Source organism: Dreissena polymorpha, chromosome 14 (genome assembly GCF_020536995.1).
Source record: "Dreissena polymorpha isolate Duluth1 chromosome 14, UMN_Dpol_1.0, whole genome shotgun sequence".
NCBI classification, from domain to species: domain Eukaryota; kingdom Metazoa; phylum Mollusca; class Bivalvia; order Myida; family Dreissenidae; genus Dreissena; species Dreissena polymorpha.
The window spans coordinates 18,141,783-18,167,381 of NC_068368.1; the positions used below are offsets into that span (position 1 = coordinate 18,141,783).

The 25,599-nt window shown below is 36.8% G+C and overlaps 1 protein-coding gene across 8 annotated transcripts in view; it reads right to left on the reverse strand.

The window, feature by feature from the left end:
• Positions 1–1,324: 1,324 nt before the first annotated feature.
• LOC127858422 (alpha-L-iduronidase-like) overlaps positions 1,325–25,599 on the reverse strand; it is a 29,656-nt gene continuing 5,381 nt past the window's right edge. For 6 of the 8 annotated variants that reach the window (XM_052395567.1, XM_052395572.1, XM_052395570.1 and 3 more), the window contains 14 exons: positions 24,728–24,871; positions 22,963–23,156; positions 22,125–22,220; positions 20,657–20,850; positions 19,819–19,919; positions 18,960–19,038; positions 13,267–13,516; positions 11,860–11,941; positions 10,313–10,422; positions 9,208–9,329; positions 6,888–7,013; positions 3,763–3,839; positions 1,993–2,111; positions 1,325–1,603 (listed from right to left, as the gene is read on the reverse strand). In XM_052395567.1, the coding sequence (XP_052251527.1) occupies positions 1,452–1,603; positions 1,993–2,111; positions 3,763–3,839; positions 6,888–7,013; positions 9,208–9,329; positions 10,313–10,422; positions 11,860–11,941; positions 13,267–13,516; positions 18,960–19,038; positions 19,819–19,919; positions 20,657–20,850; positions 22,125–22,220; positions 22,963–23,156; positions 24,728–24,871 (1,846 nt within the window). In that variant the 3' untranslated portion in view covers positions 1,325–1,451. Of the gene's footprint in view, positions 1,604–1,992; positions 2,112–3,762; positions 3,840–6,887; positions 7,014–9,207; positions 9,330–10,312; positions 10,423–11,859; positions 11,942–13,266; positions 13,517–18,959; positions 19,039–19,818; positions 19,920–20,656; positions 20,851–22,124; positions 22,221–22,962; positions 23,157–24,629; positions 24,872–25,599 lie in introns of those variants that run through there. The other 2 variants (XM_052395573.1, XM_052395574.1) reach the window with 2 other exon arrangements.

The following is a 25,599-nucleotide window of genomic DNA, read 5'->3' on the forward strand; positions in this document are numbered from 1 at the left end:
AAAGCATTTAATTTTTGTAATAGTTGTAAGTAATAATAAAAAACACACACTCGTGCCCTGCCAAACGAATCGTTACTATTAATAATATGTACGGTATTATTGTTGTGCGCAAGTTGTCTCCTTGCGAAACTTGGACACGGCAAAATACGATTCTTTATACAAAATTCATTTTTATTGTAAAGAATTTCACATATTGAGATACATTGTGATCCCAAATACATGTGTGCAGTTTCATTGAATAGCTGTAGGGGTTGCAGAGATATGTACTTGCTGCATGCAAATCTTAATATGAATTTCAATTGGCACGCAGACCTTAACCTAACTTGTAAAGTTACAAAAGTAGACATACCGTATTTCCGCTAAAAGGCTGGTCAAAGTTATAGGTCTTTGCCAAAGACCTATAGAATATGTTATCTATAGGTCTTTGGTCTTGGCCAATGAATGTTTATAAAGACCCAAAGAATACATATATGAAATTTTGTGTAAATATCTTAAGTAGATTTATATAGATATGGACTTCTTGCACACAAACGTTCAATTAGAATTGTGAAGTGGCATAATTCTTCCAAATTGCAGGTAAGAATTATTAAATTCTGTAAATGACCTCATGCTTAAACCCATAACACTCGGTATAGGTCAAACTATTTGATGACTAGTGGAGCTAAAACAGAACAAGGGAGTGAACCTGTATTCACAAAAGTCCTGAACTGGATCACAACAGTAAACGTTCATAAATTTAGCTCTAAAAAAGGAATAAAATATATTACAAACTGTATGTACATTATAATTTTCTGTAATCTCATAATGATGCATAAAATCAATGTAAGTAATAAACAAAAAATATTATACATGTATAGTTATAAATAAAATATTGCAGTGTATTTTTGCTAAGTTAAATTAACGTGTTGAATAATTATTAAAGGATTGCATTCTCTGACAAGACTCTACAAATGAAAAGTTCTCTGGAAAACAGGGCTTAATATATTTGCGTAAAGTGTCGTCCCAGTTTAGCATGTGAAGTTTGCATAGGCTTATCAGAGACGTTACTTTCCGCTTTAAAGTAGGGCTGTTTTTTTTTACAGAAAGTCTCTTCTTAGCGAAAATTCACATTTGGCAGAAAGTTATGTCCCTGATAATCCTCTGTGGACTGCACAGGCTAATCTGGAACAACGCTTAACACACATGAATTAAGCCTCGTTTTCCCACACAAAAAAACACATCAACAACAATATTATTGTGTTGATAAAGAAAAAATACATGTTGAAAAGATTTTTTTAAAGCAAGAAACGCTTGAATTTTTAAAAGGTAAACATACAGAACTGCATGTATTTCAGTTTTTTTTAATAACACACTGTATACCCTTTATATTTGCAAACACAATTTGTACTTAAAATTATCACAGAATATAAAATCCAAGACACATGATGGTGTGTGACCTCCACACATACTTCTTAGAGTCCTTGACAATGATTTCTATGGTAACCTCGTTTCACCTTCCCCGAGGAAGGATATTGCTGTGGCAGCGAGTATTCGCTATACCGTCCAGAATAGTCGAGTGCCCGCACCTTGTAGAAGCCAATAACTTGGTTGTCTGGGGCAACACCTGTGAAAGCAGTCAACATTAACGAGAGATGAATGTGAAACTGTTGTACGAGATAAGCATTCCTATATGAGATGCAATAGTTGGGCAGTCCTCGAGTTTTTATGAAAATTATGCATTATGTAATATATCCAATTAAAAGACCAAAGCTTGATATTTTTTGCCCCAAAATACATCAACTTTTTTTCATTATCAATAAAGCATTGTAGCAATTCTTCTTTAAACAGCTGCTAATTTTTTAAGGTTAATCGTTCGAAATTCTTCGGACTGTTGATATCCGACTCACATCTTTATGGCAAAAGCTTCAAATATTAATCTCTCTACTTCAAGAAAACACTGTTCCACAAAGTCAATGAACTGTTTATTGTCATTTGTTTCAATATTAAACAAACCTTGTAAAGTTGTAGGTTGGTATACAAAAGACGTAGAATAGGCTAAACCATAGCCGGGGTCTATAGTGGTGTAGTTTGTATCATCTACTGAGTAGGCAACTTCATAGTTCAATATACACCTACAAATATCAAATATTTCATTATAAAAATGATTGAGTAGGCAACTTCATAGTTCAATATACACCTACAAATATAGGTTGGTATACAAAAGACGTAGAATACGCTAAACCATAGCCGGGATCTATAGTGGTGTAGTTAGTATCATCTACTGAGTAGGCAACTTCATAGTTCAATATACACCTACAAATATCAAAATGAGCGTTGCTCTGGGAAAACAGGGTTTAATCCATTTACTGGAGTTTCACAAACAAGAGACTTCCTTAAACAAATAATAACCCAAAAAAGACGGAAAGTGTCTTCCCTGATTCTACACAGGCTAATCTGGGATGTAACTTCATGCACATGCACTAAGCCCAGCTTTTGTAGAATGCAGCTTAAATATTTAACGTTGAGATACGTTACAGTCATTAACAGTTTTCTCTATACAATAGATCTATTTATCCGGACAAATAATTCACAATCGTACAAGTCCTGGAAAAATCAGCAAAACAAAAAAAAAATTAACAAATGAGCAGAAAGTTTGTAAAACAATCTAATCAGGACTCTCTGGTTAAACTGGAAGTGCGCTTAGAAGAGACTTCCTTTAAATGTAAAATATTATCAAAGCAGGAAGTGTCCTCCCCAAGTAGTATTTGCGGACTGCACATGCTTTAAGCCCTGTTTTCATAGAATGGGACTCATTTGAGAGTAAAGGTGTACTAACATGAGATTAAACAAAGTGAGCTTCTTTCAATATTTTCAATTACTTAAGATCTTAAGTGAAGCCAAATCAACACATTATCAAAGATAAACAGCAAACACATGAGCTGCTTTCTGGGAAAACTGGGCTTAATGCATGTACCTTAAGACTTCTCTGATAACACTGCTCATGTTTTTGTGAGGTTACACTACAGACACATGCAGTAAGCCCAGTTTTCACAAAACGGAGCTCTTAAGATCTGTCCACTAAGTTCTGATTCACAGAAAATAGACTCAAAGGGCAGTTACAAGACAAAGTGTTTCAATACCATCAAGGCGAAGAAACTAGATTTAAACGAAATTAACGAATTTCTGATTCAAATATGTACATTATATAACAATTTTTTGGTCATCTTCATTCCATTTTTATGCTTATTTTCATGCTCATCTAAATATAGTAATAATACAACATACTCAGTAATACAAAGTAATACAAATGAGCATCCTTCTGCAAATACAGGCTTAATGCATGTCTGCAAAGGGCTGTCCCAGATAAGCCTCTGCGGATGGCAATGGAGTATCAGGGACAACACTTTCAGCATGTACTTAATTTTCTTAAAGAAATATGTTCCTTTAAACAAAAAAAGACATAAAAGTAGAGTGCGTTTTCCCTGCTTAGACTGTGCAGACTGCACAGGTAAATCTGGAAGGACATTTTATGTATTAAGACACGTTGTCTCAGAGAAAGACTCAAATGTGTAGCAGTTGTTTACTCATGATTTGAGAGTTAAAGAGTGTACCTTGATTTCAAGCACTCATGATTTGAGAGTAAGAGAGTGTACCTTGAAGTCAAGCACTCATGATATAAGAGAGTGTACCTTCAATTCAAGCACTGATGATTTAAGTTATAAAGTAAGAGTGTACCTTGAATTCAAGCACTAATGATTTAAGTTATGAAGTAAGAGAGTGTACCTTGAATTCAAGCACTTATCGGACCAAGTTAGCAGTATCTGTCCACTGGTTATATTCAAAATGTTCACATTGTTGGGCTGAAATGAAGAACATTATTCAGGGCTCAACATAAACGGTAGTCCGACTGTCCGGGACAACCAAATTGTTAGTCAAGACAAGTAAACAAAGAATTTGCTAGTCTGACGGAAAAAGTGGTCGCTATATTTTAAATAGAGCTTTGTCACAGACGTGACGTATACCCTCACTTGCCGCATTGACACAGACTATTTTGCATGCTGTCTTTACAAAACACGAGAAGCTAATTTATGGCGATTTTTAAGAATTATTATGATATTATCATTTATGGCTATTTTTGACCTTTAAACTCAAAGTGTGACCTTGACCTTGGAGATATCGACATGATTCTTTCGTGCGACACACCGTCCCATGATGGTGAACAAATGATTTTAAAATCTCACAATGAACAACATAGATATGGCCAGGACAAGCTCATTTTTGGCCTTTTTTTAACTTTGAACTCAAAGTGTGACAGTGACCTTGGAGATATCAACGTAATTCTTTCGCGCGGCACGCCATCCAATGATGGTGAACAAATGTGCCAAATGGTTTTAAAATCTCACGATGAACGACATAGTTATGGCCTGGACAAGCTCATTTTTGGACTTGTTTGACCTTTGAACTCAAAGTGTAACCTTGACATTGGAAATATCCACCTAATTCTTGCGCGCAACACACCGTCCAATTATGGTGAACAAATTTGCCAAATGATTTTTAAATCCCACAATGAACGATTATTAGTTATTGCCTGGACAAACTCATGTATGGCCATTTTTGACCTTTGAACTCAAAGTGTGACCTTGACCTTGGAGATATCGACGTAATCTTTTCGCTTGACACATCGTCCAATTATAGTGAACAAATGTGCCAAATGATTTTAAAATCTCACAATAAATGGCAAATTTATGGCCCGGATAAGCTCATTTATGGCCATTGTTGACCTTTGAACTCAAAGTGTAACCTTGACCTTTGAGATATCGACGTAATTGTTTGGCACGACACACCGTCCAATGATGGTGAACAATTGTGCTAAATGATTTTAAAATCTACCAATGAACAACTTAGTTATAGCCCCGGACAAGCTTTCGGAACAGACCGACCGACAGACAGACCGACCGACAAAGTGACTCCTATATAGCCCCCATTACCATTGGTAATGGGGGTATAATTACTTTAGAAAAATGCCTTTAAATCCCTTATTTCTATGGAGTTACCACAAAACTTGTTCAATTATATTTTGTTTACGTTTAAACGACAAAGCGCGAAATATTCTGATAGTTCCTTGTGATACTTCACGGTACTTTTCACAAGGGAAGCAACCCTTAACATTTTTCTTTGCCAAGATAACAAGAATATTCTCCCTTGTAAAGAATATGCATTTTTCGACACTGGTACACACCGATCGTACAGACAATTAACGTAGTGACGTCATCTCTATGTAAAGAATGTTTTTAGGACATCATTCACATTTGTGGTTTGTTTTCGTTAGTACAATCCTACAATGTCGTATGCTTAAAAAATGTCTCATCTGCTTTCCTTTGGTTTTTCGTCTTCAAAATCACATGTTTTTTTAACGATTAAAGTCTTTATGATATGAACATTTTGTATTATATCATTATTAATGCCAAGTACTGAGCAGAATAAGATATAATGATCAGGAAAAGTTGCTTTTTGTTCAGGACAGGTGAAATTTTGGTCTACTTGTCCAACGAGACAAGTGGCTTCATAAGTTAATGTAAAGCCCTAATAATGACATAAAAGCCTTGTTCTGGGAAAATGCATGTGCGTAAAGTTTTGTGCAAGATTACCGGTAATCAGGGCAGACACTATAAGTTTGTAATTTTTTAGCTTTAAAAAAAGTTTCTTCTTAGTGAAAATCCATTTAAGGCAGAAAGTGTTGACCTTTTGATAAGCCTGTGCAGACTGCACAGGCTTATCTGGGAAGACACTTTACGCATATTCATTAAGCCCAGATTTTACAGAGCACAGCTCATAATATACTATTGAGATATTCTTAGTGGACTGTAAACTATCTCATAATATTTTAGTAATTATACTATTGAGATATTCTTAGTGGACTGTAAACTATCTCATAATATTTTAGTAATTATACTATTGAGATATTCTTAGTGGACTGTAAACTATCTCATAATATTTTAGTAATTATACTATTGAGATATTCTTAGTGGACTGTAAACTATCTCATTCTTGAGATTGTAAACAATGTCAACAAGACGATCATGGGCCCTAAGGCGCTCATCTGATAACCTGAGGGAATAAACTTTTCTGTGCAGCTAGAGTTGAGACTTATAAAAACACTTAAAGAAACATACATATTTAATTTGTAGGCATATTTTAATTTTCAAACTCGACTGAAATATGATTGGAATAAATTTTCAGACCAAGGTTCGTGAAGATTTGACAATTAATGAGACTTCTAAAGTGTTCAATACCTTTGCTTTAATTTGACCTAGTGACGTAGTTTTTTTATTTCACATTGGGAAATATTTCTTTCATGAAGATTGAAAAATAAATGTGGGCTCTAGAGAGTTCACAAGCTAAATGTTGCTGACACACGACGGACAAACAAATAAGGCAATTAAAAAGATCACCATTAGCACATAGCAAGTCTTACTCTTAGAAAGGGAATTTTTTATGCAACCAAGACTGTTGTTGTTTTTTCAGCCAAAATAGAGGTCAAACTTCCACATACATTTGAATTGGGTTATCTCTTGGATTTTATAAATCATAAATGGCTTCAAGATATACAAAATTTGACATATCCAAATTTATGTAATTGAAAAATATTTACAAATGAACCTTGCTCTTGGAAAACAGGGCTTAATGCATGTCCTTTAAGTGTTCCACATGAGCCTGTTAGGGACGACCCTTTCCACATATACTGGACTTTTATCTAGAAATCCTCTGAAAAAAATCCAGAAAAGTTGAAGTATTGACCCTGATTAGACTGTGCAGATTGGGCAGGCTAATCTGAGATGACACTTTAAGTTCATGCATTAAGCCCCGTTTTCCCAGAGTGGGGCTCATTTGCATGGTTTTCATCGTACCTGATCAGGAGGCGCATCTGCTTTAGAGCAGACATGAACAACAACAACTGCAGGCTCTTGGATGAAGAATTTCCCTATAAACTGATTGCCAGGTTGTACTGGCTGGTTGAAAATTGGAGGCGAGTTCTGTAAGGTTCACAAATGGAATACATGCGTTACAAACGTATGTTATCACTGTTTTAAGAGTATAAGTCAATGCCTGATAATTCTATGAATTACAAGCCCTGTATAAGCCTGTGTTTGATAATTCTGAAAATTAAAATCCCTATATAAGCCTATGTTTGATAATGCTACAAATTACAAGCCCTATATAAGCCTATGTTTAATAATGCTACAAATTACAAGCCCTATATAAGCCTATGTTTGATAATGCTACAAATAAAAAGCCCTATATAAGCCTATGTTTGATAATTCTACAAATAACAAGCCCTATATAAGCCTATGCCATACATATCTATAACTGACATGCCCTCTATAAGCCTATGTCTGATAATTGAAAAACGGACACGCCCTCTATAAGCCTATGCCAGATAATTCTATGACTGAGAAGCCCTCTTGAAGCCCATGTTTGATTATTCTATGAATGACAATCCCTCAATATGACAATCCCTCAATAAGCCTGTGTTTTATAAATCTATGACTGACAAGCCCTCTATAAGCCTGTGCCTGATAATTATATGACTGACAACCCTCTATAAGCCTGTGTCTGATAATTCTTTGACTGACAAGCCCTCTATAAGCCTATGCCTGATAATTCTATGACTTGACAAGCCCTCAATAAGCCTATGCCTGATAATTATATGACTGACAAGCCCTCTTTAAGCATATGCCTGATAATTATATGACTGACAAGCCCTCTATAAGCCTTTACCTGATAATTATATGACTGATAAGCCCTCAAGAAGCCTATGCCTGATAATTCTATGACTGACAAGCCCTCTATAAGCCTATGCCTGAAAATTCTATGACTGACAAGTCCTCTTTAAGCCTGTGTTTGATTATTCTATGACTGACAAGCCCTCTATAAGCCTGTGTTTGATAATTCTATGACTGAAAAGCCCTATATATGCCTGTGTTTGATAATTGTATGACTGACAAGCCCTCTTTAAGCCTGTCTATGATAATTCTATGACTAATATGCATGTTTAACCAATTCCTGATAGGCTTACGTCCAATGAACCAGCGGATAAAAATTCCACAGATAACAAAACCTAGCAGTCCTTTGTCTGAAAAGCCTACTTCCTTTAAGCCTATGACAACACGAGCACCGCATAACAGTTGCCAACGCTCGGCGAAAGCTTGTCAGAATTTTTTTTTTAGAGGTCACAGTGACTTTGACCTTTGACCTAGTGACCCAAAACTGGATGTGGCGTGTAGAACTCATCAAGGTGCTTCTACATATGAAGTTTCAAAGTTGTTGGGGGAAGCACATTGATTTTAGAGCCAATGTTAAGGTTTTAGCACGACGCCTACGGCATACGGCTGACGGCGAACGACAAGCTGGCTATGACAATACCTCAGGCTTTCTCCAAAAACAGCCGAGCTAATAAACCAATGCCTGGGACTGGTAGGGGACAACAAGCCTACTTCCTATAACCTATGACAATAAACCAATGCCTGGGACTTGTTGCTCACAACTTGAACAGCCAGTTAAGCTAACAGCCGTTAATCCTTGAATCAAATTATTTATGTGACTGAAATGTTAACCATTGTGTTGATTTGTGAACCAATTTGATTGCTTGAATTTTTTTGCATTTGTTTTATAATGTTTTAAAATTATTATTTTTTTGGTGTGAAATTAACAGACTGTAACCTTAATTGGCAATCATAAAGATTTGAGCAAACAGAGTTCTATTAAACCTTTTGATGATAAGCATACACCTGATAACCTTCTCATAAGTAACTAACCACAAATTAGCTTAGGACTGATATACAGCTGATTACCCCATAACTGATAAGCTTTTACATTATATTTGATTTGTCCAATCAATGATAACCCTACAATAGATTCCTAAAAATTTAGAATTGCTACATGAGCTGCATTATGGGAAAATGGGGCTTAATGCTTGAGCGAAGTGTCCTCCCAGAAAACGTGTGCAATCCTCACAGGCTAAGCAGGGAAATATCTTTCGAGCTAACCTGGATTTTCGCAATGAAGAGACTTTCTTTCAACAAAAAACTCCATTAAAACCGAAAGTATCGCCCCTGATAAGCCTGTGCAGACTTCACAGGCTAATCTGGGAAGACACTTTAAACATATGAATTAAACCCAGTTTTCCCAAAACGCTGCTCATATTTGCTAATATTAATCAGAGCCTACAGAGATGGTTCTCATCTGGTGCTGCAGTTCCAGAGTTGGGTAGGGAGGCCTGCCTGCTTCATCCCACAGCTTGTAGGAGTTGCCCAGGGTGTTGTCTAGCCACCAGCCCACCATATGTAACTCTGAGGGTAGAAATATGAGTAATGTTCTAGGTAAACATGGTTTCAAGCATGTGTGGTCATCCGTAACTCTGAGGGAAGAAATATGAGTAACGATCTTGGTAAACAGGGTTTCAAGCATGTGTTGTCATCCGTAATTCTAAGGGAAGAAATATGAGAATTTTTCTTGGTGAACAAGAATATGGGATATGAGTAACGTTCTTGGTAAACAGGGTTTCAAGGATGTGTGGTCATATGTTACTCTGAGGGAAGAAATATGAGTAACGTTCTAGGTAAACAGGGATTCAAGCATGTGTGGTCATCCGTAACTCTGAGGGAAGAAATATGAGTAACATTCCTGGTAAACAGGGTTTCAAGCATGTGAGGTCATCCGTAACTCTGAGGGAAGAAATATGAGTAACATTCTAGGTAAACAGGGATTCAAGCATGTGTGGTCATCCCTAACTCTGAGGGAAGAAATATGAGTAACGTTCTAGGTAAACAGGGTTTCAAGCATGTGTGGTCATCCGTAACTCTGAGGAAAGAAATATGAGTAACATTCTTGGTAAACAGGGTTTCAAGCATGTGTGGTCATCTGTAACTCTGACAGAGGTAAAATGTAAATAATAAGCCTCTCACTGAGAAAAATGGGGCTCGATGCATGTGTGTAAAGTATCATCCCAGATTAGCCTGTGTTGTCTTCATAGGCTATCAGGGACCACACATTCCGCTTTAATGGTCTTTTTCATTTTATTAAGTCTCTTCTCAGTAAAAATCCAGTTCAGACAGTAACTATCCAATATAAAGGGACCTGTTTACATTGTAGCAAATTGACAATTTTCCACCGTTGGTAATATGAGATAATTTATGATTACATGCCATTATAGTTTGAAATTTATACAATTATAAAACATTGAAAATGTGAATGTCTATTGAAAGGTAACCAGGCCCACCTTGAAAGGCCCAGCTAGGAGTTTCAATGTCTAATGACAAATAACCAGACCCACCTCGAGAGGCCCAGCTAGGGGGTTCAATGTCCATTGAAAGGTAGACGTATGCCTTATCTGTCTGGGGACCTGTGTCATTGCTCATGTATATCAGGACAGTGGTCTGCCAGCTACAACAATAAAACAGCTCTTTTACCAGAAATAAGTTACAATGCAAGTTTTGAAGAAGCATAACATCAAAGGAAAAACATCTGTGATCTGCAAATTTCAGTTATTCTATTATTGCACTTACAATCGTTCACATGTTTCCCTTTTTTAAGCTGCAAATTAGACATAAATAGCCATAACTTATGTGAGTCTTAAGATTTTAAACAAGACAGCGCCCATGTACCTTTCAGCATTGCCTTTAGTCGAAGGAGTGTGTGTACTGGCTAGGACAGCAAGTGGAGTGTTACCTGTACAAAGTATGGTAAGTCACGGGGAGGTATGTGCTGGCCAGGACACCTAGTGGAGTGTTACCTGTCAGCAGTGTGATTAGTCACAGGGATGTGCGTGCTGGTCAGGACACCTAGTGGAGTGTTACCTTTCAGCAGTGTGGTTAGCCACATGGTTGTGTGTGCTGGTCAGGACACCTAGTGGAGTGTTACCTGTCAGCAGTGTGGTTAGTCTCAGGAATGTATGTGCTGGTAAGGACACCAAGTGGAGTGTTACCTGTCAACAGAGTGGTTAGTCTTAGGGATGTGCGTGCTGGTCAGCACACCTAGAAGAGTGTTATCTGTCAGCAGTGTGATAAGTCACAGGTATGTATGCTGGCCAGGACACAAAGTGGAGTGTTACCTGTCAGCAGTGTGGTTAGTCACATGGATGTGTGTGCTGGCCAGGACACCTAGTGGAGTGTTACCAGTCAGCAGTCTGGTTAGTCACATGGATGTGTGTGCTAGCCAGGACACCTAGTGGAGTGTGACCTGTCAGCAGTGTGGTGAGTCATAGGGGTTTGTGTACTGGCCAGAACACCTAGTAAAGTGTTACCTGTCAGCAGTGTGGTTAGTCACAGGGGTGTGTGTGCTGGCTAGGACACCTAGTGGAGTGTTACCTGTCAGCAGTGTGGTTTATCACAGGGGTTGTGTGTGCTGGCCAGGACACCTAGTGGAGTGTAACCTGTCAGAAGTATGGTTAGTCACATGGGTGTTTGTGCTGGTCAGAACACCTAGTGGAGTGTTACCTGTAAGCAGTGGGGTTAATCACACGGATGTGTATGCTGGCCAGGACACCTAGTGGAGTGTCACCTGTCAGAAGTATGGTTAGTCACAGGGGTGTGTGTGCTGGCCAGGACATCTAAGTGAAGTGTTACCTGTCAGCAGTGTGGTTAGTAACAGGGGTGTGTGTGCTGGCTAGGACACCTAGAAGAGTGTTACCTGTCAGCAGTGTGGTTAATCACAGGGATGTGTGTGCTGGACAGGACACCTAGTGGAGTTTTACCTATCAGCAGTGTGATTAGTCACATGGATGTGTGTGCTGGCCAGGACACCTAGTGGAGTGTTACCTGTCAGCAGTGTGGTTAGTCACAGGGGTGTGCGTGCTGGCCAGGACACCTAGTGGAGTGTTACCTGTCAGCAGTGTGGTTAGTCACAGGGGTGTGCGTGCTGGCCAGGACACCTAGTGGAGTGTTCAAGTCTTCTCCATTTGTATCTGCAAAAACAAAACATTACATTATCTAAAGATTGTTACCTCAAACTCACGTAAGTTGAATGATGGGTATTTCAAACCAAAAACACAATTATGACATTTTTCTTTCATAATAATAAAATAATTAGGAATGTGTCACAGACACTGATTCCCCGACACATGTTTGGACACGGTAAAGTTTGTTACAGCAGACAAAACGAAAAATGGATAAAACTGCTTGGAACAAAACTTCCTTCCATAACAATCATCTTACCATTCAGATGCAAATGTTTGAAAAAAATAAACCAAGCAGTTAAACACATGATTTCGTATAACTATATATATATATTGGAAATACACATAAAGGGCCATAAATCCGCCAAATCGTGTTGCACCCATTCCCTGTCTTAATGATCATCTTCCCATTAATTATGATTCAACCCGAGTGTGTTGTTCACCTGGTAGTTAAATCTTTGTATACCTCGTAAAAACCAAGGCTGTGATACATTGCATTCATTTCAGGACCGGTTTATGTGAAATTTAATTCTTAAATATAGGATTTAAAATGAAATTTAATGATTTGAGTCTCACATTGGGAAAACAGGGCTTAATGCATGTCCTACACAGGCAAATCAGGTACAACTTTAGCTTTTATAGTAATTTTATTAAAGGAAAATACAGGAAAATATATTTTTCACACAAATCCAGTTCAGACAGAAAGTGTCTTCCCTGGTTAGAAAATTAACACACACTCATTCAGCCCACATCTCCCAGAAGGACGCTCATTTGATGATTGAACAGTTTTTTGTGATGTTACTGATGATAAAAAAGATATTTTTAAACAAATCTTTATTACAAACAATACAATACAATTGGAAAGTATTGTCCTGGATTAGCCTATTAAGACCACACAGTATAATATAATAATATATCCAATCTTCAACAAGATGTGTTTGTGAAACACTATGTCCCCCCATATATGTGACCTTTGACCTTGAAGGATGACATACACCTTTGACCACTCAGAATGTGCAGCTCCATGAGATACACATTCATGCCAAATATAAAGATCCTATCTTCAATATTGCAAAAGTGTATATTAAATGAGCGATTAAGTCCAACATATTTGACCCCTCAAAATGTGCAGCTCCATGAGATACACAAGCATGCCAAATACGAAGTTGCTATCTTCAATATTGCAAAATGTATGGCAAATGTTAAAGTTTGACGCAAAACAAACCAACAAACAAACCAACAGACAGTGGAAAAACAATATGTCCCCCACTATAGAGGTGGGGGACATAAAAATGCAAAAGTTCCCTAAATTTATCAAAGCAGAAGACACTTACATGTAATTTTCGACTGCACCTCTATCTCTCCCAACATAGACAGCAATGCCATCACATTGTAGACTGGTTTCTGAAAGAAGTGTGTGTGTGGCGGACTTGTATTGTTCATTTGGAACCGCGCCAAAAGTGTCCGCTGTGTGTACTGGTGAGGGAACCAGCTCAGGAAGGCATTGTCATTGCTTAGCAACTGATAGTTGTGTATTCTCGGTTGTGGGTTCGAAATAAAGGCTTTTTGATGCTGGTTTATCACCTGTTATGAAAAAGGCAAACAGTTCTTTGTGTATCATAAATCTAAAAAAATACTTCATAAACAAGCATGAAAAGTAAAGAACAAAAACTAAAGGTACCATATTGCATTAAACATGATTTTTTGTAAATTTTAGGTGTATTTTTACTTTGAATACAAGCAAGACGGTAGTCATTATTCTCACACATATACAGATTTAAATTTATATGATGTTAGCCCTACCCATTTTATACAAAAGTCACAATTGGACAAAATAGAACTAGATGTTATGAAAATTGTACAGTTTTACAGTACAGCTCAAGCAAAACAAACATATTCCGCGATCCGCGGAGTCAGACGCCATCTTGTGTTCGCGGAGTCGACTCGGAATCGACTATCTGGTCGCCGAGTAGCCGTGTCTGTCCGCCGAGGCAATCCGCATCTCGTCTCCGCGACACGCCGCGGCATGATGACGAGGAATTTGTTGATGATGTCGAGTCATTCGGCGGACAATCGTATTAATTATAATTTACAATGTACATGTACCTCGGATAGAAATGGACTCCGAGTTTCGCATCATAAAATTTATAACATGGAGCGTTACTACGTTGCGAAACAATTCACTACATAATACATTGACAATAAGGTTTTGCATCATCTGTCCAAATTATCTTTATTAACTGTTTATTAACCCTTTCCCTGATAGATGCGTATAATCCCGAGTCTATCGTTTCCCCGATACATGCGTTTATGACTGTCATTCTCAATTACCACATACATGCGAATTTTTCCGTCTCTATCCATTACCCGCTGATCCCGTATATTATTCCATTTTCAAATGCAAATTCTGATTAATATTGACGAGAAAAGTGCTAAAAAAAACTCATTAACACAGACATCAAACATTATTCTAAAATATCAAATGAATTTCGGCATATGTTTCTAATTAAAGATTTGATGAAATAGGTGTCCAATCGGGACAAGGGTAACACAAATAAATACATGTATATGCCCATGATATTTTCGTGTCCAGTGTTTGTCTAAAACAAAAAGCGTGGGTGAATTTATTGATACACAAAACTACGTAGCGCAGACAACATTGTAAAACTTCGTAGTGAATTTCCATTTGAGTATAGGGGTATCTCGCAAATGATTTTGACATTTTTTCTGATTAAAATAAAAGTAAAAAAACGCTGTATCATTTTCATATTTTAGTTCGTTCAATATTGCAACAATTACTGTATTGTATCTGATTGCACACAAAGTGCCGTGTAAAGTTAATATTGTTTTACAACGACCAATAAACAGCGTCATCTATATTTAGATTTTATGCAACATGTATAAGTCATTTCCTGAAAATTGGGAGAAAGGAAAAGCGATTTTTCGAAAATAAACCAACGTTTTTTTCGGCGTAAGCTGTCTTAAGCCAGCTTTTCACCTTAGCCTGACCTTTGTAAGTGTCCAATAAAATTCCAATAAAATTTCCCGCGGCTAGGTACGAGTGAATACACTTCATTTATTCCATTGGCTGATTTGAGTATACCACCAGAACATTGGAAACATATCCGCGTCTTTGTAACACTGTTTTACTGTATGAAACAATTTTATCTCGAATGAAAAGGCTTAATAGATAGAACAGTTTTACACTCAATTCTCGACATCAATACAGTTTGTGCGTACACCTTTTATTTTCAGAGTATTACCAGCGCAAGAGCCTTTATACTTAAAAGGCTATGTTCTCATATTTAGTTCTTACTTCCTTATTCCTGTCAACATGTTAACATGTAAAAGTATAAAGAGCAATGGAAGCGAGGCCTCACTTTAAAGCATTGCATTTCAACCCGCGAGGTATATCGGGTCAAATTGCGGTCATTCAGAGTTTATATACAGGTCATCACCGGAGTTGGCGGCCAGTAAAATAATCGTTATATAATAAAGACGCTATCCGTGAACTAGGTGACCTGGAATTTTCTTTAGACCAGAAATATGTTAAATGAAGATATTCAGCAATATAATTATGGTATGTAAATAATAGATTCTTAATGTGTTTTCAACAATACAATGATAAATATTATTGTTGATAATTAAACAATAATTATTCGTCCATATTGCCTAATGTACTAAAGTGATATTATGAGCATGTAACAGTTTATAGGTGTCTATCGCAACCGTTGATTATTTTTGATGTTTCTACTTCATATACACTTATATTAATTAATGCAGCATCATCATACTAAAACAATATACCAGAAAGAGAAAAATAATGCATTTGAATATCAACCGTACTTTCGTTTGACAACTGATCATGCGTTTACGAGTTGAACCTAAATTTAGTTTTAGTGCAGATTTGTTCATACGACACAAAGACACGAAATTGTTTTACGGATCATTTCAGCTTACAGGACTGGGTGGGTCACGTAAGAATATCGAATATAAAATATATTTTTATAAACAACTGGTAGCAAGGTGAGTTGCAGATAATTAATCAGTAACCACATTTTAACTAACTATTTTGACCTGTTAATTCTTTTCAGCTCAATTCAACAGTGCAAAATGCCCATAATATCACTTTAAGCATTAGCACGATGATAATTGATACTGTTAATAATCGAATCAAATAGCAATGCCCGACAAACCACTAAAACAGGTTTGTTCGAAGAACGTGCCTATAAATACGGATACTTCTCGTGTGGCCGGTTGACTCATATGTTTAAATTTCACTTCCATTCTTCTTTTGGTTTTCTGTTTTGTATCTATAGGTTTATGACCAGCAATATGTTATAATGTAAATTCTAACACGGCACGTGACTTGTTTTCTATAGACAAAGAAGGAAATCAAGCGTGGGTTATTCTGCAATAACTTATGGGCGGAGCTTATACACCGAAAGCACGCGCTGTAGCTAAACAAAACATGCCGATACATTTTCCACCAGCGTAATAATCCGGTATTTTATGAATGAAAGTCACGTGACAAAATACTACGCTATGAACAGAAATGCGTAAACTTGACCCAATTTCCCACGGTGTTCGTCTGCTGCTTCGATACTGAAATGGCTGAAGTTCGAATCGGAGTTGTTGTCTTGTAGATTCAACACTCTTGCGTTAATTTAAAGAGTACAATGAAAACATATTAGTTTACGCAAGTTGTTGTTCTTAGTTAACCAAACGTGAGAAATGAAATGGGTTTTTTTCCATCCAGTTTGGCTGTTATTGAGGGCGGAGATCTGATCGACAGAACAGCCGAAAGCTATTTTTATGGGCGGAGCTTCACATAAAATAGTATGCAAGAAAAATAAGATACATTCTATAAATCTTTAGTAAAAATCGTGTTAGAATCGAAATAATTCGTGTACGTTATAGTTTGTGGTCGAATAACCCACGGCCGGAAGTTTAGATGCGTGGTTTCAAATCACTCGTGCTTCGCACTAGTGATTTAATCCCTACGCATCTAAACTTACGGCCGTGGGTTATTCGACAACAAACTATAACGTACACGAATTATTTCTTAAATAAGCCGCGAAAACTCCCAGTAACATCCCGTACTGCGTGTGATGCAGCTAAGAACTGCACAGAAAAAGACATTCGCTATACTTGATCTCATTCATTAAACTATTTACGCCGTATATCTTTTTTAAAGATATTTCTTGTTTCCATTTAATTTGTCATGATTATTTATATTTTGTTTTGTCTGTGTATGTTTGATTGGTTCTCATTTGTTTTAAGCAAATTATATGAAAAAAATATCGTAATGGTAAATGTTTAAAGCAAGTCCCGTTTCCGAGATCATATACGAGAATTACTTCTATATGTTTACTGATAAATTATGGTTTTGACAGACGACACGTGCATTTCTAAAGTGTGTGTTTTTGTAATACACGGGATATTGGTTTATCGGTGCTTGATTGCGCAATAAAACAAAGACGCAGTCGGCGGTTTTCAGAAGGCCTTTTGTACTGACCAACATAATAATTAATAGTGCACGTGCTTACCTAACATTTAGGGATAAAACACACGGGAGACTAGACACTTTGTGCTCGTTTGGGCCATAACCGGTGGTTATTTTCAGTAGCACACGTGTCCAGAAACTAACGAGTTCGGGTAATAAAGCACTGAGATTATGATCTGAAAACTGCATGGAGTCTGAAATGAAACAAAATGCCGACAAATCAAAAGATTAACCGCCTAATGTTTCAGTATAAAAAAATGCCGACAAATCAAAAGATTAACCGCCTAATGTTTCAGTATAGAATTCGATATTTTAAGGCGGGGTCCTCACTGCATTCCCTTTTGCATTCGCATACGCTTGTATAACTTGTTATTTCCTCGTATTATTTGCACAGATTTATTAAAATTACAATGAAAATGCTCACGCTTTCCAGGCAGATAACGTGATATTACACAAGTCATCTTTATTTTCGCGCAATTTCTAAGAGAACAGCAGATTTACAAGTGTATTGAATTGTCACAATAATGATACTGTTTTGCGTCGCAATATTATTTTGGAAGTCACACTTATGCCGAGTTTAATGGTTCAATTTATTGCCCGATAATTTCGTTTATTAAATTTATATTTAGATGCAACATGTACATGGCCATTTCTGAAAATCGGGACGAAGTGAAAGTTATCATTTTTAAATATAAACGAATATAAGTTTTTATTTAAATTGTCAACATTATTTTTATTTGTTTTCTATGTGTATAGTTGTTTGGTTCTCATATGTATTTTCGCAAATCTTATGATACTCAATATGTTATTTTCGATGTTTAAAGCAAATCTTGTTTCCGAGATCTTGTTCGGGATTAAACTGTGTAAGGTTCATTGATATGGTTATAATGACCTACAAAATCATTATGTATCAAGTTCCGTATGCAGAGAAGCTGACCAAAGGTTTACACAATCACGCAGAAATAAACATATGTATTTTTTTCGGCGAATCGCCGCGTGTAAAGACGCGGCGTGATGCCGCAGATAGATGCCGAGGCAGGAACAGACGCGGCGTAACTCCGCGAAATATCGCGGAGTGCCTCGGCATGATGCCGAGGGAATACTCGTTGTGGGTGCGGAGTAATTTCGAAAACAAAAGAGTGTGTCCGCGGCATAGCCGCGGATTTTGTTGGTTTTGCGTGAGCTGTACTGTATGTCAATGAAAACAATATGTATAATTGTTTATGATTTAGAAATATTTTTGCAAAAAACATGTTTATGTTCAGAGGCGCAAAGAATGAAAATTTAATTAAACATATACAGCCAAAAATTTTTATGATACACTAAAATAATAAAAAAAATAATATTAATAACAACTATTTGAAGTCTTTATTGGAGATCAAACCATGTTTTGTCGAGTTCATATAATGTTAAAATATCATTTACATCATACCACTTTGTTGATTCATTAACACCCACTACAAGCCTGCAAAACTAAATACCAGTATAAGGCATTTCCTTAAATGTTAAACAGATTGTTACCTTGGCAACAATGGCAGCATATGTAGAATCAGCCCGCCATTCTTCATCTTGTGACCACCCCACCAAGGGATCAGCCTCACTAAAAAACACTTCAGTTTTAAATGGGTACCACCACCCAGACCAGCATAATTATTCAGATGATTTCACATAAAAGCCTTCTCTATGTATAGTGCAAAAGAAGCAACATATTTAAAGCTACTATGACCATAGACTTTGACCTGTTGACCTCTTAATCAATCAGTTCTTCCTTAGCTCCAAAGTTCAAATATCAAATTGCATTATCACAGGTACAAGTGTTCTTGAGATATCATGCAAACATAAGTTTCATGTAATCATCCGTTATGATGTTGATCTATGACTCACATGTTGACCTCAAAATCAATATTTATCTTCCTAAACACACAAATGATCCATTATACTGATTGGTATGATTATACCTCAACGAGTTCTCTATATATTATCACAATCATATTCACATGAAGTAGTCCATTTAACAAGCCATCATACAGCTGACCATTAGACTGACCGGCCTCACGACAGGTGCTAAGTAATAAAGCTGCGTTTTGAGAAAACTTGGCTTATACATGTGAATAAAATGTCATTAAATATTATCCTATGCAGTCTGCACAGGCTAGTCAGGGACAACAATTTGTACCTAAACTGATTTTTATTTAGAGGACACATCCGTTATTAAACAATAAATTCCATATAAGCAAATAGTGTTGTACATGATTAGCATGTGCAGACTGCACAGGCTTATCTAAGACTGAATCTTTTTGGATGTGCATTAGGCCCTGTATTCCCCCAAAGCCATTCATATAAGCTTTGTTGAAAGAGGAGTCACAAAAATAGTCCATACTCATTAAAGAATGGTTTGTCTGCCAATGTCGGGAATCTATTGGAGATTGAATCCATGAGACTTATCTCATCTTCTAGAATCTTATATGATGAACCATCACCCTAGCAAACAGAAAGCAAATACTATAAAATCACTTTATTCGGAACAGAAGTGTACAAATTTGAGGCATTTTTTAAAATTATGGCCTATAAACAAAGGCCTATATGGGAAAAGTGATATTGCCTGTTATTTACTGGTATATCATTATTTATGGCGCTTTAATAATAACAAGAGCTCTGCGGTCGAAGAAAGATGCGCCCCAAACAGGGCCTTGATACCCATCACTCATTGACATATCTAACGGAAACCGATTGTTACACATGTTATATATATATATATATATATATATATATATATATATATATATATATATATATATATATATATATATATATATCCAAATTTTCAACATGATATCAATTTCACATTATACCGCTGAATGTGATATTGATGTATCTGCTTGTCATTTTGTATATAAGATACAATGGTTTATCCTACATTCATTAAAATGTTGAATATCAAATGTTAGACCTTCCCCATTAAGACCCGAAGTGAAAATGGCTATATGCAACCGGCATAAAACAAGAACAGACTGTTAGTAACTCGCTGCCTGTTCAGGTTTCTGCATGTTACTCGCAGGCTGTTCAGTTTTTAAGCTGTTTGCTGCTCATCAGTATCTTAGGGTTAGAAATGAAGCCTTCAAAACTTTAATCTATTAAGAAAAGTCTCTTATATAATTAGTTTTTGCTAACAGAAAACAAATTTGTCAAAACGGTATATGAGTAGTGAAGGGTTAGACCTTCTTATGGTATGACAAGAAATCAAGCCGAATGCCTGTCTCCCCTGTGAAGTAGTTTGTTCCGTTCACAATATGTTGTAGAAGGGCATCTGAGTACAGGGTACCATGGCAACCGTCACCGGGGCCACCCAACTTCAGGTCCAAGGAGGCGGCTTTCAGACCCTCAGAGCAAGCGTCGTAGTAATTAAGGAACCCTGGGGGTACGAAATAGAAAATACATGTAGGTTTTTGGTTAGAGTTGAATTCATTTTATTTTGAGAGGCTTAGAAAACCTGAACCACAAGTCGTGACCTATGGTAAAGGCTTTTTGTGTTGAAGATGTTTGCTGTTTTAAACAGGATTGAGATACACTCCAATTTATTGTATCACATGTGTTGTTATTTTATTCATGTAATATATTGATGCGATGAACCTGAACCACAAGCCTTGGCGTATGGTCGAGTGTTTGTTGTTGAGGAATTAAACATATCCATAATCGACACATACCATGCAATTTATTTATCCCATCATTTCCACATTTTTGTCATTATTTTAAAAGCAAACAAAAAACAAACAAAAAACAAACATGAAAAAAAAGTGTTGTCTTCTAAATAAAGAAAATGAAGTCATTATAAAGAGCTGGTTTACTGTTTTCATAAACTTTGAAATACACTCTAGTTTATCTGATTTACTGATATTTCAATAATGTTGTATATTAATGGGATATAATTTACGTATTCATTTACAAATACACAAATGATAGACAACTTTAACAATGCCTTACTATGTTCTGCAAATATTTTTTTGCGGTACACCATTTAAATAAAACGCTGTAGATATTTATGCTTCAAAATCAGTTGCATGGATGGTTTGAAACCCACAATTTTAAGTTGCTCAAGTCACCAGTGTCATTGAAACAGTTTCCAGGATTTTTAATGTTGATTACATTACCATTGGCTGCACTCACGTGTATGAGATAAATGGTAATAGGGATCAAAACAAATTGCAGTGAATAACATGTTCATAGTATAAAACTTTATATTACCAATTTGAAAAGAATACACTGAAAATGTAATGCATTTTGACATATGTAACATTTTAAATTTATTTACTTCAATTTGGTAATATCAACAATAAAAGAGAGACATTATTGTTTCCTTGTATTTGATATTGAGCCAAGTCTGAAAACATCTGTCACAAATTGAAATAATAATTGTGTTGTTAGTGCTTATCATCCAATACAAACCGAGAAGTTCTTATGCTTTGCTATCAGACCACCCCGGCTATTATAGTCATCATAGTTTAATGCCTTCACAGCTGAATTATTGTTTTTTGGAAGAAAATTATTTTATTCATCTTACCTATTGCTCTTTTGGCAATAACACTTCAATGTTAAGGTAAAAGGCATATGGCTGAATAGGTAATTAATGCTTCTAAACATAGGCTTGTATTTGTTCATACTTTTAAAATACTTTAGTGTAATTCAAACCTTGAACAGTCATGTTAACATTGTCAAAGTCGCGGCAGTCTGGTTCATTCCACGACTCAAAGTTCCACTGGGACACCCAGCCAACACCATACTGATCTGTAACCATGGAAACAGCAGTAAAATTTGCTTGGATTTGGTATCAATGACGGTTAAATGCTTCAGTTGTCAGATGTTGACATTAGTATGTGCACTTTGTACTGGTAAACCTGTTAACCCAGGCAAAGAGTGAACAGGCTAACATACCACTGTGATATGACTTATATATGGTTGAAAACAGCCAAAAATTAAATTAACAAATCAAACAAATCTTTAAATGAACACTGTTTTATATAAATTAGGAATAAACCATCAAACTTGGAATGGGCATCATTTTGGCATTTTTCTCAAATAATACTTTAATTTCATGTTCTGAATGTATTTCTGTAACATCCTGTCAATACTTTTAGTATAAATAAGCCCTTCAATTACTTTTTTATTAACAGTGATTGTACTTTTTAATATTTTAACTGTATTTTTAAACTATATTCATGCACATATGGACACAGTATTACTTATTGAGGATTTAAAAAATATCCAATCAAACATCAAGTAACAAAAAACAATTTAAATGATGCAATAACATATTCAAGTCTCCATTTTACTTTGTAAAAATTAATAAATACAAAACATTGAACCTCATATAATGAATTGTTGAAAAAAACACAGTTTATACCAAGATTGATGTCATATTCCATCTTCACATAATAGACAAACACACAGTCTGTCTGTATGTCATTATATTTTTTTATTAGCAACAATTATAACAAGTCGATATAGTACATTACAAATTAACATATACCGATATATCTCTGAGCTGTCTGGGTGACAAGATCCTTCCACATCATCAAGGAGGTCTTGTCCTCAAAGTCCTTGAACAGACCCGACGGGTTACCCATGAGCTCAAACCCGGGCCTCATCCCATTGGCATACAGGAGATCTATCAGGGAGTCCAGGCTGGTGAAGTTGTAAATGGGGGGCTTGAATGGAGGCAGGCTAAAGAGAAAGATGTTCTTTGATGTATACATAGTAATGTGAAAGTCACAGGGCGCTTAAATGGGGGCAGGCTGAAGAGACAGATATTCTTTGGCGTATACATAGTCATGTGAAAGTCGCAGGGGGTTTGAATGGGGGCAGGCTGAAGAGAGAGATGTTCTTTGGCTTATACATAATCATGTGAAAGTCACAGGGGGGGGGGCTTGAATGGGGGCAGGCTGAAGAGAGAGATATTCTTTTGCGTATACATAGTCATGTGAAAGTCATAGGGGGCTTGAATGGGGGCAGGCTGAAGAGGGAGATGTTCTTTGGCATATACATAGTCATGTGAAAGTCAAAGGAGGCTTGAATGGGGGCAGGCTGAAGAGGGAGATGTTCTTTGATGTATACATAGTCATGTGAAAGTCACAGGGGGGGGGGGGGCTTGAATGGGGGCAGGCTGAAGAGGGAGATGTTCTTTGATGTATACATAGTCATGTGAAAGTCACAGGGGGGGGGGGGCTTGAATGGGGGCAGGCTGAAGAGGCAGATGTTCTTTGATGTATACATAGTCATGTGAAAGTCATAGGGGGCTTGAATAGGGGCAGGCTGAAGAGATATATGATCTTTGATGTATACATAGTCATGTGAAAGTCATAGGGGGGGGGGGGCTTGAATGGGGGCAGGCTGAAGAGGGCGATGTTCTTTGATGTATACATAGTCATGTGAAAGTCATAGGGGTCTTGAATGGGGGCAGGCTGAAGAGATATATGTTGTTTGATGTATACATAGACATGTGAAAGTCACAGGGGGCTTGAATGGGGGCAGACTGAAGAGAGAGATGTTCTTTGATGTATACATAGTCATGTGAAAGTCATAGGGGGCTTGAATGGGGGCAGGCTGAAGAGACATATGTTGTTTGATGTATACATAGACATGTGAAAGTCACAGGGGGCTTGAATGGGGGCAGACTGAAGAGAGAGATGTTCTTTGATGTATACATAGACATGTAAAAGTCACAGGGGGCTTGAATGAGGGCAGACTAAAGAGGGAGATGTTCTTTGATGTATACATACTATTAACCCTTTACCACTCAGAAACAAAGTGAAAATGGCTATGTTCAAACAGCATACAACCAGAACAGCCAAAGAGTAATTTGAAGTATGTTCAGGTTTTATGCCTTTTGCTGCTCATCAATATTTAAGGGTTGGAACTGAAATCCTTTAAAATTTGAATCTAGTAAGAAAGGTCTTTGATTTTATCTTACTTTCTGAGGTACTACAAATGCGTCAAAATACTTATTTAACTGGTAAAGGGTTAATATGCTATGACATGATTAGTGTTACATTGTAAAGTACGAAGCTAACATTCTATTCAATCTAACAAACATTGTGAAACCCGCTTGTTCTTTCAGTACTTCTTGTATAGAGAACATATCAAAGGACCAATCACAAATGTTATGAGCCGATTGATTAATATCCATCCTTGCATTACCTTGTCACTGTGATCAGGTCCAGAAGCCAGTGTATGCGGACCTGCTCTATACCGGACCTAGGTTAGGCTCCAATCATGGCAATATTATACTGCATTACCTGGTCACTGTGATCAGGTCCAGAAGCCAGTGTATGCGGACCTGCTCTATACCGGACCTGGGCATGGATCCAATCATGGCGATGTTGTACTGCATGTCATGGCTCAGATCAAACGCAGCTGCATCCATGTGAGGAAGTGGCGGGCTGAAATAGACGATTAAGCTTCGATCTGGAAGAAAGGGGCTTTAAGCACATGTGCAAAGTATCGTCCCATATAAGCCTGTGAAGTCTTCACAGGATAATCAGGGACATTACTTTCTGCTTTTATGGGTATTTTTGTTTAGAAGAAGTGTCTTCTTTGTGAAAAATCATTCAAGGCAGAAAGTGTCGTCCCTGATTGGCCTGTGAAGTCTGCACGGGCTAATTCGGGAGGATACTTTATGCATATGCTGCTTATTATGCAATAAGCCCCATGAAATAGAGTGACTTCTATAGCATGTTTCAAAATAAAACTAGAGTACGGATATACAATTGACTAATACCCCCACACAACTTTGTCACAGGAATGGAAGTCATGTCCTTGGGGAAGTTCAAAAGCACATTATGCATGAATATGTTTATCACTGTGCATGAAGACTTCACTGTGCCCTGCACATGTTGACTTCATGGTTGTCACATATTTTAATTTAAATTTAATCACTTGAAATTTATAGAAAAAATTTGCTCCACAAATGTATAACATTTTACATGGAAGCAATGCTTCTGGCTGGACATACAACTTAACAATAAGTGCATCAATGCACATGCAAATAAAGTCTTTCACATGTACACCACATGGTGAACAAATATTAATGATATTTGAAGTTGAAATTTAATTGCTTGACAAATGAAGAAGTATTTTGCTCCATAAACTTATAACATTGTACATATAT